This window comes from Dermochelys coriacea, chromosome 4, assembly GCF_009764565.3.
Source record: "Dermochelys coriacea isolate rDerCor1 chromosome 4, rDerCor1.pri.v4, whole genome shotgun sequence".
Taxonomy (NCBI): domain Eukaryota; kingdom Metazoa; phylum Chordata; order Testudines; family Dermochelyidae; genus Dermochelys; species Dermochelys coriacea.
The window spans coordinates 125,939,209-125,955,157 of record NC_050071.1 but is presented as its reverse complement, the minus strand read 5'-3'; the positions used below and the strand labels follow the sequence as shown (position 1 = coordinate 125,955,157).

The following is a 15,949-nucleotide window of genomic DNA, read 5'->3' as shown; positions in this document are numbered from 1 at the left end:
ATTTGGAAGTCTTTTTTCTAATGTCAGTGTATCTACTCAAGTAGTTATTTTCAAACAATTAGTCCTAAATTGAAAGACACTTAAGTCCAAATAATTGCAAAGAGTAGACTTCAGAAGACAGTGAGCAACTGGACTTCAATCTGAACTTTGCAGATGTAACAGAAACAAAAGAAGGTTCTTTAAATTATGTTTGAGCTTCATCTTTAAATGTCTCCTAATTAAGCTTGCCTACAGTTTTACAGATGCAAGCTTTACAATTCTGCTGGCATGAATAGGTATCTTGTGCATGTCAGTTTAAAAGTTGGTGTAATGTGAACTTTAAAAATATAGGCAGGATAGAGTTTTGCAACTTGTTTCCTTTTGAGTTCAACTATCTTGAACTGGCTTGTGTTGGTGCTGACCCACTGTGATATGGTGACAGTTTCTCAATAGTTGTCCAAATATAGCCATCTCCATAGATACAGATTGTCAACTCTGCTTCCATTGAGAGATCTGGCAGGAATTCCCAAAGGTAATCAGATTTGATTCTATGGCAACTGCAGACGTGCCTCAGGTACACCACTCTCCAATACTTATTCTTCTTTGTGTGCTTGCTCATGTCCATTCTGTATTAGGTGTGTGTGCTCACCCAATGCACCACTGCCGGAAATTTTTCCCTTCGCAGTTTCCATAGGGGATCGGCTCTGGTGCCCTCTGGAGTGGCACCCACATGGTACAGTATAAGGGGCACCACCGGCTCCCCCACTCTCAGTTCCTTCTTCCCACCAGTCAGAGTGCTGGAATGTCCTCTGCTTTGTCTAACGTTAATTGTTCTCCATTCTTGTGAACTTTGCAGAACTTGTAATTTAGCTGTATATCATTAGTAGTTGAATTAGTTACCCTTAGTAGTAGTAGTTAAAGCCTTTGTTAATCCCGAATGGCACTCAGCCTGGGGATGAGGCATGCTTTAAGCCCTGCGATTGCTGCAAACAGCCCATGCCTGTCAGCAATCCCCATAATAGCTGTCTTAGGTACTTGGGCAAAGGGCATATAAGCGACAAGTGTCATATTTGCAAGTCCTTCAAACCCAGGACTAAAAAGGAGTATGACAACCACCTTAGAGCGCTTCTCATGGAGTTGGCACTCACTCGGCACCGCATCACAAGGGATGTCCCGCCACCGCCCGCCCGCCCAAAGTCGTCATGCCTCAGTGCCAGAGAGCAGGCTCAGCAGAACCCTTTTCGGTCCCCGGGCCTTGGGCACTGACAGCGGGATTCAAGGCGTACCTCGCTGGTAGCCTGGCACAGGCCCACCAATGCACCAGCCCCTCTGGCAGGAACACCTAGACCAACCCTTCACGTCGCCAAGAGCTCAGTACAGATCCTGGGAATGATCGGGGGACTGAAGCCACCAGTCACCAGTCTTCCATCATCGGACTCCAAGATGGGGATTGCCATATTCGGGACGATCCTCCCGGCAACCAGCCTGTGATAGCTCCCAGTCCCTCTTGATTGAAATCAGGGTGTTTTTTTTGTTTGGTTGGTTGGTTGATTTGTTTTTTCCACCTTGATCTGCTTTTGGTTTGGTGCTCAGCTACTATAGTTATGGGAGCCAATAAAGACTCTAGATAGCTTTTGCTGTTCACCTCTCTGATGTCATCCCAGTTGCTTTGCTTATCCCTTATCTTTAAGGAGTGTAGAAGATGCTTTTTCAGTACATAAGTTGCACTCATCTCAACTAGATGTAGAAGTATGGCCATGACACGCTGGGTTCCTCGGAACTACTCTTAGGAATTTTGCATTGAAATTGCATCTTGTCTAATGAACATTCTGGTCTGGAGAGGTTGTGTGAGTCTTTCTTGATGGATCATTGATGCTGCAAGCATGTGTTTGTTTTTGTTGGTTTGTTTTTTTCCCTTTTCTCCTCCCCTGCCACTTTTTTTTGGTCATTTGCAGGTCTGATGAAAGATAAGCTAGTGGCCTGAAGAAGTAGTCAGTCTGTAGCTGGATGATACCCTATAATTATATATAGTTGAATTACATAGGATGTGCCATCTGGTCCAGATGCAACTCATCATCATGTCCTGCAGCATGCCTAAAAGCACTCCTGAGCTCCTCTATGCTCATTATATAGCCTTCAAGGCAGTCTGACTCAATTAGGGCCTTGAAGGACCAGAATCAAGGTCGCTGGGCTTAATCTGGTGCAGATTAGTGTCAGTTTAGTTCATTTCATTTGACGGTAATGCAGTAGATTCACTTATTACTACAAGAACAATAGCTAAACTGCTGCCAAGCTATAAGGACGTTTTGGGGCAGAACAACTTTGGCGGCTAAATTCAGACCCCTTAATGCCGGAGACAGGCAGAGCAGCCATGTCGTTATCTTTATGGACAAACCGTTGCTTTTCTCTGACATCAAGACACACATCTAAATTCAGATAATTTTAAGGGAATAGATTCTGTTATGGAATCTATCTAGGGTTGCCCAAATGTCTTAGCCAGCAGTCTATTAAACATCTCTGTCCACTTTTTTTTTTTTTTAACCAGGAGGTTTAGCCATTCTGCTTACTACTTGGGTGGTATTTTTAAAACATGGGAAGAAGTATCTTATCCTTCCCACTAAAAAAGAAATGCTACTGTTTTCATGTTTGAGGGAAGGCTATTCGTTCTCTTTCCTTCTGTAAGCTGCAACTTCTGGGTTCCATTTGTTTTATTTTGGAGACACCCACATGTAGCTATTCAGTTACCCATCTCCAGATTCAAATAGATGGAATCTCCTGGAGAAAAGAAAATTACTTGTCTGTAATTCTTGCTTGCTGAAGATGGTCTGTTTTGGATTAACAGTCCCCCAATCCTGATTCCTCCCTCAAGTTTGGTGGTTCTGTAATTTGTATGCACACATAATTGGCTCCTTCTAAGGGTACGTCTACAGTACAAAATTATTTCGAAATAAATTATTCTATTTGAATTTTCAGAAGCAATTTTATACATTTGGTCTTCTCTGTTCCCACTAAAGCACGTGAATTCAGCGGCGTGCATCCACAGTACCAAGGCTAGCATTGAATGTCGGAGTGGTGCACGGGTAGCTATCGCACCGTTCCTGCAGTCCCTGCTGCCCATTGGGATTCTTGGTTAAGCTCCCAGTGTATGATGGGGCAAAAACATTCTCACGGGTGTTTCTGGGTATGTGTGTCAGCAGTCGCTCCTCCCTTCATGAAAGCTATGGCAGACAATCCTTTCGTGTCTTTTTGGCGTGCAGATGCCATACTGCTTTCAGCAGATGGTGCACTGCTGCTCTCCTGCTACTATGAATCTTTCTAGCATTTCCTCTCATCTTCCTATGTAATCTCTAGTATCTGCTTTCTCTTCCTTATTGAACGCTTCCGCTGCCAACTCTGCTTTCCCACTCTTCCTACGCTACCGAGCTTCTCCATGTTGTCTGTCCTGGGCTCCCGCCTCCGTGAAAGCTACAGAAGACAACCATTTCTTGCCTTTTTTCGGCTATCATGAACCGAACAACACCTCTTCCGCTGCCACTCTGCTCTCCTACGTTTCACGCCCTTTTTCCAGGATTACCCATGCAGGCACCATAGCCATGGAGCCAGCTCAGATCTCCGCTGCAGTTTTGACCATTGTAAATACCTCGTGCATTATCCGGCAGCATGTGCAGTACCTGCAAAACTGGGCGAGGAAGCGACGACAGCGCAATTACGATAGTGATGAGGACATGGACACGCACGTTCCTAGAGCCCGATATGTGGCGATTAGGAGATCATGGTGGTATTGGGCCAGGCTCATGCTGTGCAACGCTGATTCTGGGCTCGGGAAACAAGCACAGATTGGTGGGACTGCATAGTGTTGCAGGTCTGGGATGATTCCCAGTGGCTGAGAAACTTTCATATGCGTAGGGCCACTTTCATGGAACTTTGACTTGCTGTCCCCTGCCTGGAAGTGCAAAGACACTAAAATGAGAGCAGCCCTCAGTTGAGAAGTGAGTGGCTATAGCTCTGTGGAAGTTGGCAACGCCCAACAGCTACCGGTCAGTCGGGAATCGGTTTGGAGTGGGGAAATCGACTGTCGGGGCTGCTGTGCTGCAAGTAGCCAACTCAGTCATTGACCGGCTGCTATGAAGGGTAGTGACTTTGGGAAATATGCAGACCGTTGTGGATTACTTTAATGCGCTGGGGTTCCCTAACTGCGGTGGGGCGATAGATGGAACGCATATTCCTACCTTTGCCCCGGAACACCAGGGCTGCCAGTACATAAACTGCAAGGGGTACTTTTCCATGGTGCTGCAAGCACTGGTGGATCTCAAGGCACGTTTCACCGACATCAACGTGAGATGGCTGGGAAAGGTGCATGACATTCACATCTTCAGGAACTCTGGTCTGTTTGAACAGTTGCAGGAAGGGACTTACTTCCCAGACCAGAAAATTACTGTTGGGGATGTTGAAATGCCTATAGTTATCCTTGGGGACCCAGCCTACCCCTTAATGCCATGGCTCATGAAGCCGTACACAGGCACCCTGGACAGTAGTAAGGAGCAGTTCAACCCTAGGCTGAGCAAGTGCAGAATGGTGGTAGAATGTGCTTTTGGACATTTGAAAGTGCGCTGGCGCAGTTTACTGACTCGGTTAGATCTCAGCACGACGAGTATTCCAGTTGTATTTGCTGCTTATTGTGTGCTTCACAATATCTGTGAGAGTAAGGGGGAGACATTTATGGCGGGGTGGGAGGTTGAAGCAACTCGCCTGGCAGCCAGTTTCGCACAGCCAGACAACAGGGCGATTAGAAGAGCGCAGCAGGGCTTTCAGAAGCTTTGAAAACCAGTTTCATGACTGGCCAGGGTATGGTGTGACAGTTGTGTGTTTTTCTTAAAATTACCCACTCCCTATATATATGAAAGGAAATAAAGTCACAGTTGTTTAAAAAACTTTTTTATTATTTGTTGCACAAAACATTGAGAGAAATCAGAAGCTAGATGGGGGGAGCGGGTATTGGGTTGGGAGGTGGAGGAGGAGGAGGAGGGAAGGACGAGTCCAGAAACCAAATAAAAATTTAGGATATTCCAGCTTTCTGCTGTTTGTGCAATCATCTGGGGTTGACTGTGTGGGTCCCCGTAGCCCTTCCCCCTCCTCCACCATGTTCTTGGGCATCTGGGTGAGGAGGCTATGGAACTTGGGAGGAGAGAGGGCAGTTATATAGGGGCTGCAGCGCCAGTCTGCGGTCTTGCTGCCTTTCCCACATTAGATCCACCATACAGTGGAGCATGTCAGTTTGCTTCCCCCATGAGCTTGACCATAGCATCCTGTGTGCTCTCATCACGCACGTCCCTCCTCTCTTTGTATTCATGTAACACTTTACGTAACTCCGCAATTGTATGCCTCCATGCATCCAGCTGGGCCCTATCAGTGCGGGAGGACTGCATGAGCTCGGCAAATATGTCGTCCCGAGTTCATTTTTTCCGCCTTCTAATCTAGGCCAGCCTCTGGGACGGAGTAGATAGGGACCACGTTGAAACATTTGCACCTGCTGCGGGAGGAGAAAAAGGGAGGGTAGTATTTTAAATGATACATTTGTAGAGAACAAAGGGAACACTGTTTCTCAGTGAAACAGGTAATTCATAGTACACAGCACATGTTCTTTCTGTACAAGGTCACATTTTGCCTCTTCTACTGAAGTGCCTGCCACTTTGGTGTGAGTAAGCCATCACATGTGGCCGGGCAACAGAATTCAGCTTGCAGGCAGCCATGGTAACCCTAGGGGCATGTGGGATTCTGCTTCTTTCACATTGATTTAAATACTTTCAAACGGCCGGGCCCCTTTCCCATAGCAAGCAATGCCTGGTGGATTTGCCATATAAAAGGTGGGCCTGTGGGCTCTCTAGGATAGCTTCACACAACACTCCCCCCCGCCCCCACTGTGTGGCTCTGATGAGGCTCTGAGCAGGGATGAGCCCTTTAAACTAAACACGAATAACCCAGTGCAGCTGGGTTTCCCCCCCACTACGTGGCTCTGATCAAGCTCTCACTCACCAGAAGTGCCTTCTCCAGGGTCATGGTCCGGGAGCCCGCCTTGGGAGTGGGGGGAAGTTATTGGCTCCAGCGTTAAGAATAGTTCCTGGCTAGGGGGAAAACTGATTCCCCACTTGCCGCTTGTGCACTGTCGTCCTCTTCATCCTCCTCACTCTGTGCTACTCTTCCCCCCCCCCCCCCCCCCTTGCAGGTGTCCGTGGACAGCGGTGGGGTAGTGGTGGCGTCATCCCTCATAATTGCATGCAGCTCACGGTAGAAGCGGCATTTATGGGGCTGTGACCCAGAGCGCCTGTTCGCCTCCTTGGCTTTTTTGTACGCTTGCCTGAGCTCCTTGATTTTTGTATGACACTGCTCTGTGTCCCTGGAGTAGCCTCTTTCTGTCATGGCCCTGGAGACTTTAGCGTACGTATTTGCGTTCCTTTTTTTGGAATATAGTTCTGCCATAACAGATTCGTCTCCCCAACATGCGATGAGATTCAGTACCTTTCGTTCGGACCATGCTGGAGCTTGTCTGCAAATCCTGGACTGCATGATCTCTTGAGATGGGGGACTCTGCATGGTCACCTGTGATGGTGAACTGTGCTGATAGTGACCAAACAGGAAATTCAAAAATCCCTGGGGCTTTTACTGCCTACTTGGCTAGTGTTTCGGAATTGAGTGTTGTTCAGAGCGGTCACAAGGGAGCATTCTGGGATAGTCCCGGAGGCCAATAACGTCAAATTGCATCCACAGTACCTGTAACCCGGAACTGCAATCTCAATTTTAACGCTACTCCACTTGCTGAGCTGGAGTACAGAAATCGGATTAAAGAGCCCATTAAATTGAAAAAACTGGTTTGGTCGTGTGGACGGAATCAGTTTTATTTCAAAGTAACTTGGCTAATTCCGAAATAATCGCGTACTGTAGACCAGGCCTTAGAGTTACCACTTCTTGTTTCAAAGGAAACCTCTTTTGGGCTTTTAGGTACTTTCCCAATACAATAATAAACTGACATTGGCTTGTAGGTGTTGGGAATAGGCGAGCATAGCAAGTATTTGAGACATACCTTTGGATGCCTCAGAGGCTCAAATCTTAAACTATGGGAGTTCCTGACTGGTCTCGTGCAGGAAGCGTTGACTCAAAAATGGGAATCAGTAGAGATGGCTGTATTTAGGAGAGCAAGAATTACAGGTAGGTAATCTTCTCTTTCCTTTTCTTTATAGGTTTGGAAGAGCTACATTCTAAGATACTGAAAAATCTGGACTTTTAATTATATACTTCCTAAAGAAATATTAAAGCGTTGAAAATTGTAGCCTCCTTGCAGTTTATTTTATGGTATCTGTACCTCTTACTTTTTTCTGTATTTTGTATTCAAGAAACAGCATGAGCACAGTAAGTATTTTCTTAACGAAGTAAATGCATAACTGATTATCTAGTTCTTTATCATTTTTAGACTTGTAGCCACTTGTGCCATTTCAAAACATAATGTGTGGTCTGAACAACCTGAAGAAAACAGATTGTAATAAAAGTAAATTAAGATGCCATGTAATCCCATATTCTGTTCTGATTTAAATTTAATATCTCTAGCTATTGTTAGTATTACTCAAATAAATAAACACCCTTAATGTTGGGAAATAGTCCTGTTTTTGTCCAAACTAACTGAGGTGGTCAGTTTGAATCTAACAGTAGATGTAATCATGAAATAGCCCTCTTGATCACCAGTGATCTCAGAAAGCACCTTTCATGCCTGGCCCAACTGGTAAGAAGCATTGTGGTGATGCCTTTACTTTGGCATTTCCAATTCAAATATTGGAATGAATCTGTACAAAAACATGTATGCAGTTAGCAGCAATTAAAAACATTCTATCTATAAAGATCAGGTGTGCATTAATACTAGCTTTAAAAAACAAACAAATATTCTTTTCTGTCTTAGACTCAAAGAAAACGTCGTGGAGGAGCCATCAATTCTAGGCAAACTCGAAAACGAAACAGATTGGTAACTTCAGCGACAGAAATGGCTTCAGAAGCAGAGCCAATAGAACTTGAAGAAAGCGGTAAGCCTTATTTTTTCCATTTAAAAAAAAAAAAAAATTTTTTTTTTTTGCTTCTGGAGTGTTGGGAGCCCAATTCACATGCAGAGGCAGATTATGGGTTTGGGGGTGGTCCCTCCCCACCTCTTCTGCCTGCAGTCCCCCGTGTCTCACCACCGCCTCCCCCCCCCCCCCCCGGCTCCTGCCTCCCACTGTTCAGATTACTATTATCAAAGTAAAGCTTCAGAATCCAATTCTTAAAGAGGGGCAGGGAGGGAAATGCTCATTGAAGGATAGCCAGTACAGAACATTGGTGTCCATCTAATTTCCTAATCCTAAACAGTTTAGAGGATGGGTAGAAATTTGGTGTACTATTATTCAGGCTCGGACTCTTCAAGATACAGGCCTTCAGACAACTTGTTTCTCAAAAAAGTAGCACAACAGGGTTAAAAATGTAAAGGCTTTTTCTTAGCCTTCTGAATGTATCCACGACATAGGGAAGGATAGCAGAGAGAGGTCCTGGTGGCCAAATTTAGGCTGCTAGGTAGGAGATTGAAGTTTAGGGTCTCCTTGGTAACGTGCTCTAAGATGCTTCAAGTTCCATGCACAGGGCCAGTTAGACAGGCAGAATTGCAGGCACTCAATGCGTAGGTGAGACAATAGTATAGGGAGGAGGGGTTTAGACTTATTAGGAACTGGGGACACTTTTGGGAAAGGGGGAGCCTATACAGGAAAGATGAGCTCCACCTAAACCAAAATGGAACCAGATCACTGGTACTTAAAATTCTAAAAGTCATAGAGCAGTTTTTAAACTAAGGGTTGGCGGAAAGCCAACATGTGCGGAGGAGCACATGGTTCAGACAGAGACATCCCTAAGGGGAGGATCTATTAATGGAGATTCTCTATGTCCTAGTAAGGAGGAGAGGATGGAAAATGATAAAATACAGGTAGATCAATGAGAAACAGTCCAAATAAAATAAAGTCCTATTCAATTACATCATGTTATGGCAGACAGCTAAAAGGTGACAAGTTTTTAAAGTGCTTATATAGCAATGCTAGAAGTCCAAATAATAAGATGGGTGAACTAGAGTGCCTCATATTAAATGAGGATATTGATATAATAGGCATCACAGAAAAAAAAAAAAAAGAAACTTGGTAAAAAGAAACTTGGTAGTATGAGGATAATCACTGGAACACAGTAATACCAGGGTACAAAATATATCGGAAGGACGGAACAAGTCGTGCTGATGGGGGAGTGGCACTAGATGTGAAAGAAAGGGTAGAATCAAATGAACCGCAAATCTTAAATGAACCAAACTGTACCATAGAATCTCTATGGATAGTAATTCTATGCTCTAATAATAAGAATATAGCAGTAGGGACATATTACTGGCCAATTGACCAGGATGGTGATATGGAGATTAGAGAGGTTATTAAAATAAAAAACTCAGTAATAATGGGGGATTTCAACTATCCCCGCATTGATTGATTGAGTACATGTCACCACAAGACAGGATGCAGAGATAAAGTTTCTTGACACCTTAAATAACTGCTTTTTGGAGCAGCTGGTCCTGGAACCCACAAGAAGAGAGGCAATTCTTGATTTAGTCCTAAGTGGAGCACAGGATCTGGTCAAAGAGGTGAATACTGCTGGACCGCTTGATATTATTGACCATAATATAATTAAATTTAACATCCCTGTGGCAGGAAAAACACCACAGCACCCCAACACTGTAGCATTTCATTTAAAAAAAGAGAACTACACAAAAATGAGGAGGTTAGTTAAACAGAAATTAAAAGGTATAGTGCCAGAAGTGAAATCTCTGCAAGCTGTGTGGAAACTTTTTAGACACCATAATAGAGGCTCAACTTAAACTTAGTCTCTAAGGTGCCACAAGTACTCCTTTTCTCTTTCAACTTAAATATATACCCACAAATAAAAAAGCATAATAAGAGAACCAAAAAAGAGCCACTACAGCTAAACAAGAAAGTAAGAGAAGCAGTGAGAGGCAAAAAGGCATCCTTTAAAAAGTGGAAGTTAAAATCTAGTGAGGAAAATAGAAAGGAGCATAAACTCTGGCAAATGAAGTGTAAAAATATAATTAAGAAGGCCAAAAAAGAATCTGAGGAACAGCTAGCCAAAGACTCAAAAAGTAATAGCAAAAAAATGTTTAAGTACATCAAAGCAGGAATCCTGCTAACCAATCAATAGGGCCACTGGAGGACAATCGAGATGTTGGGGGAAGAGATTATTGTTAGATTTTTTGAGATAGAGTAAGCAGCAGTGTCTAGAAAGTGATAGACTTGTATCTTTTCTCTTATTTGACAGTGCATTTGAAGGTTCATCCAGGCCTTCGTAAAAGGGAATACCTGAAGTCAGAACATTTAAAGCATGATGATGGGGAAATTCCTGGGTATTACCAAATTCTGTAGAAACAGTGTTCCTCTCTTCACAGTATTAAAGTAATATATCCAGTTTTATTGATACTTGCCTCACACAAGTTATCACACACAAAAAGTTTAAGAAAATGAAGTATGTGCATGGCATGGGAGGCGGGGGAGAACAACCACTGCAGTTTCACTGTTGCTGCAAATCAAGACAAGCAAAAATAGTATTAACTCTCCTAGTGTTTTAATGAGGTCGAGAGCCTGAGAGAAGTGTTCAATGTCTGCCTTAAAGGAGAAGGGTGGGGAGGGAACACAAACTATCAGCATTTAGTAAATGGTAGCATTCTATAGGTTCATGCCTGAATCTTGTTTTGGAGTGGCAGGTGCTACACAGCTCTACATGCATGATCTTGACTCTTACCATTGTATTTTTAAGCTGGTGAAGAAGTAGTAGATCTAACATGTGAATCTTCTGAACCTGTAGTAGTTGATCTAACTCACAGTGATTCTGTTGTGGTAAGTAACTATCGGTGCACTTACTGAAATACTCTGGTCAAATTAGATTAATGCTGTGCTTCTTAGAGGTTAGAACTTGGAAGGCAACTAAAGCCACAATTAGATATCCCAAACTATGTTATCAAAATGGTCTGATAAAGGCAATGCTTTGATGGTGTAGGTAAACCCAGCAGCCATTATTTGTATAATGCATCTCCCACAACCTTGGACCCTAGAACATCTTACAGGGATTATACCAGTGCACTCTTTGAAAAGTATCTTGGTGAAATGTCATATAAAAATGCAAATTAGAGTCAGTAATGTCACTATTTAAGCACAAATTTCATCTGTGTTTAAATGATAGCATATCAGGCTTTTTATTAAAAAATAAAAGTTCTAAGTAACTGAAAACTGCCCATTTCTTGTTCTTGAACACATAGTTCTGAATAGTGTACATGATGACAACCCTCAGTGTATGTTCCTAAACGATAATGGAGTACTGTCAGTGTTACTTTAAATCTAACACTTAGAGGAAACTTGCTTCACTACTGTGTCAGGCACTTGTGGAGGATAGTCAGGACTTTCTGAAAAGGCCATATTGATAACCTGCTTGAAGTAAAGAAATGTGGAAGATCATGGGTTTAAGATGTTGAATAATATTTTATTGAAATGGATTTTCTATCATCATTGTTTTAAGCTATGTGCATCAAACAAAATGGATATATTGAATGTCAGTCTGACAAGAATTGGGGACATAATGAAAAGAGATGGTAGACCTCTTTAAAATGGACTCCTAAAGTTCATTGGTCATTGGTCCTTAGTTTGACATCTTCCTAAGTGTCCTGACTTGTGAACATGCATTAACTAGGTGCTCATCACTTTTGAAAATATGCGATTTTTGAGTGTCAGAATATGGACTAATGAGCTGAACTTTCGGGGGTTTTTTGGTTTTGTTTTGTTTTTTAAATTGACCATATTTTTTGTAGTATGATGCAACAGACAAAAGCTCACCTATATAGATATGGAAAAAGAGTTTACTACAACAAAAGTCTTAGCCCAAAATTCAGTATCAATTGCACAGAAACCATGTTGCATGATAAAGCGCTCAGGTTTAATTGAATACTGAGAAACTTGTTATAGTACACTGTAGATGCAGCCAAACTGCACAGAAAAAAATGCTATCAGATGAACGAGGTACAAGGGTGGGATTTTCAAAAGTACTCAGGCCTATTTCTGCTCCTGTTGATGAAAGTGGTAAAGTTAGGTCAATGAAGTAGTTCTGAAAATCCCACACAAGTTGTCAGAGGAAAATTAATCCCTTTTTGAAGGGGTTCTAAATTTGTTAACCTTTTTATCCTGATATTGACTGAGAATTGCAATTTAAAACAAACTACAGTACTGATTGCTTGCATCTGTTACTGTAGTACCGTGATGAACTGTTAAGTCACAACAAGATTTTACATCATCTTCCATGAGGGTGCATGGCCAACGCCATTAGCTTGACTTCCAGAGTTGGTGACATGTTTCCAGCAATACACATTATTATTGCTCTGCCTCATGCCTCCTGGCTCTGCTTGTACAGCTACAAACAAATAAGAATGAACATAGCTATGGTCTTCTGAGATGTTTGTCTATAATGTATATATGTGCACAACAAAGTCTAATTGTGTGGTTTTTTTTATTCTCTTCTCTCCCTCTTGTTAATACAAGATTGTTGAAGGTGAGTAGTCTTGTTTCATGTATTCCTAACTGATAACACAATTGTGACCATTTTGTAATGCTGTATGGTATATGCACTCCTTGCTACCAAGAATATGCTTTCCACCAGCCTCCCTTTAAAATTGTCTCACTTGTTTTTCTTCAGGCATATATTGCTTATATTGTCAAACTAAACTAGTCAGTGAAACCAAATCAAATGTATTGTTTTTAATTACTAATAATCAACATACTCATGCTAAGGAAACACTCCCGGGGTTTATATTACTAGTTTAATACAACGCCTGAAGATTTAATGTGCTGTATCAGCACTTATCTCATGAAATAATCCCAATGTTGTTGTTGTCCCTTGATACAATTCTCAACACTTTTCCCGCACATGGTAGTGGATATAGTTTGGGAAAGTAGAATAAACTTGAAGATATAAAGTCTAATTTGTTGGTTTGCAATAACTTGGCCAAAATCTCAAATGCTCCCTCCAATTGGACTTCACAGTCCCCTGGCGTATGTACATGTGGTGGGACACTACTACGGCTTTCTACTAAAGTCTTTATAGAGAAATGCTCATTCCAAGACTCCATATATTACACACACAAAACTTAAAAGAACATTAAGTTTGCGAAGTCAGGAAATGCCAAAATTACAGTTGTCCATGCAATCTTACTTCACTCCCCTTGTTCATAGGTATGATAGTTTTCGGTTACCTGATCAGATTATATATTTTCCACAGAACCTCTGTCTCATTCAGTGCACTGAATGATGGTGCACAGGAATGAATCAAGGTTGCGCGGTAAATTATGCTGTTGTCTGTTGGACCTTTGCCTCTTGCCTTTCAGAAATTGAAAGGTATGTAGTGAATGAGGCAGAAGACTTCAGGGAGAGAGGATAATCTCGTGATCTATGGCACTGAATGCTGCCCTGGAGAATTTGATTCTATTCTATCTTTACCTGATCGTGTGGAATTTACTTAAGCCAAATTTTACAAAGATGGCCATTAATAGTGTGCTCATTTTCTAAGTGCCCAACCTGTGATAGTTGAGGCCTGACTCCTGGATGTGCTGAACACTCTCAGCTGCAACTGAAGTCAGTGGAACCTCTATTCTGAATACACCCAGTGCTATAAAATGCTGAATAGTGTGAAAAATCAGGTTATTGTGTCTCAAGTTGGGCATTCAACCAATGAGATTAGTGAAACAGAAATTAAAAGGTACAGCACCAAAAGTAATGTCCCTGCAAGCTGCATGGAAACTTTTTAAAGACACCATAATAGAGGCTCCACTTAAATGTATGCCCCAAATTTAAAAATATAGTAAGAGAACCAAAAAAGAGCCACCATTGCTAAACAACAAAGTAAGAGAAGCCGTGAGAGGCAAAAAGACATCCTTTTAAAAAGTGGAAGTTAAAATCTAGTTAGGAAAATAGTGCAAACTCTGGCAAATGAAGTGTAAAAATATAATTAGGAAGGCTAAAAAACAGAAGAATAGATAGCCAAAGACTCAAAAAGTAATAGCAAAAAAAAATTAAGTACATAAGAACAGGAAGCCTGCTAAACAGCCAGTGAGGCCACTGGACTATCCACATACTAAAGGATCACTCAAGGATGATAGGGCCATTGTGGAGAAACTAAATGAATTCTTTGCATTGGTCTTCACAGCTGAGGAGGTGAGGGAGATTTCCAAACCAGAGCCATTCTTTTTAGGTGACAAATCTGAGGAACTGTCCCAGATTGAGGGGTCATTAGAGAAGGTTTTAGAACAAATTGATAAATTAAACAGTAATAAGTCACTGGGACCAGATGGTATTTACCATAGGGTTCTGAAGGAACTCAAATGTGAAATTGCAGGACTCCTAACTATAGTCTGTAGCATGTCATTTAAATCAGCTTCTGTACCAAATGACTGGAGGATAGCTAATTTAAAAAAAAAAATAAATAAATTTTTAAAAAGGGCTCCAGAGGTGATCCCAGCAATTACAGGATGGTAAACCTGACTTCAGTACCAGGTAAACTGGTTGAAACTATAGTAAAGAACAATATTGTTAGATGAACATAATTTGTTGGGGAAGAGTCAACATGGTTTTTGTAAAGGGAAATCATGCCTCACCAATTTACTAGAATTCTTTGAGGGGGTCAACAAGATGGACAAGGGGGATCCAGTGGATATAATGTAGTTGGATTTTCAGAAAGCCTGGGACAAGATCCCTTTCCAAGGGTCTGAAGCAAAGTAAGCTGTCATGGGATAAGAGGGAAAGTCCTTTCATGGATTGGTAACTTGTTAAAAGATAAGAAACAAAGGGTAGGAATAAATGGTCAGTTTTCAGACTGGAGAGAGGTAAATAGTGGTGTCCCCCAGGGGTTTGTACTGGGTCCAGTCCTATTCAACATATTCCTAAATGATCTGGAAAAAGGGGTAAACAGTGAGGTGGAAAAATTTGCAGATGATACAAAACTACTCAAGATAGTTAAGTTCCAGGCAGACTGCGAAGAGCTTCAAAGGAATCTCTCAAAACTGGGCGACTGGGCAACCAAATGACAGATGAAATTCAGCTGACTGGTTTGAACATTGGCCTGCTAAACCCAGGGTTGTGAGTTCAATCCTTGAGGGTGCCATTTAGGGATCTGTGGCAAAAATTGCGGACTGGCCCTGCTTTGGACAGGGGGTTGGACTAGATGATCTCCTGAGGTCCCTTCAACCCTTATATTCTATGAAAGTAATGCACATTGGAAAACATAATCCCAACTATACATATAAAATAATAGGATCTAAATTAGCTGTGACCACTCAAGAAAGAGATCTTGTCATTGTGTATAGTTCTCTGAAAACATCCACTCAAAGTGCATTGGCAGTCAAAAAACTGAACAGAATGTTGGGAATCATTAAGAAAGAGATAGATAATAAGACAGAAAGTATCATATTCTCTCTCTATAAATCCATGGTACACCCACATCTTGAATACTCCGTGCCAGTGTGATCGCCGCATCTCAAAAAAGATAAATTGGAAAAGGTTCAGAGACGGGCAACAAAAATGATTAGGGGTATGGAACTGCTGCCATATGAGGGAGAGATTAATAAGACTGGGATTTTTCAGCTTGGAAAAGAGACGACTAAGGGGGGATATGATAGAGATCTATAAAATCATGACTGGTGTAGAGAAAGTAAATAAGGAAGTGTTATTTACTCCTTCTCCTAACACAAGAACTGGGGGTCACCACATGAAATTAATAGGCAGCAGGTTAAAACAAACAAAAGGAAGTATTTTTTCACACAGTGCACAGTCAACCTGTGGATCTCCTTGCCAGAGGACATTGTTAAAGCCAAGACTAGAACAGG

The 15,949-nt window shown here is 42.0% G+C and overlaps 1 protein-coding gene across 15 annotated transcripts in view; it reads left to right on the top strand.

Annotated features, from left to right (window-relative positions):
* Positions 1-15,949, top strand: part of RNF4 (ring finger protein 4) — a 44,957-nt gene that overhangs the window by 13,218 nt on the left and 15,790 nt on the right. For 14 of the 15 annotated variants that reach the window (XM_043512572.1, XM_038399642.2, XM_038399647.2 and 11 more), the window contains 4 exons: positions 7,215-7,383; positions 7,925-8,045; positions 10,846-10,925; positions 12,615-12,624. In XM_043512572.1, coding sequence (XP_043368507.1) covers positions 7,324-7,383; positions 7,925-8,045; positions 10,846-10,925; positions 12,615-12,624 — 271 coding nt within the window. In that variant the 5' untranslated portion in view covers positions 7,215-7,323. Of the gene's footprint in view, positions 1-6,256; positions 6,415-7,214; positions 7,384-7,924; positions 8,046-10,845; positions 10,926-12,614; positions 12,625-15,949 lie in introns of those variants that run through there. The other variant, XM_043512579.1, reaches the window with a different exon arrangement.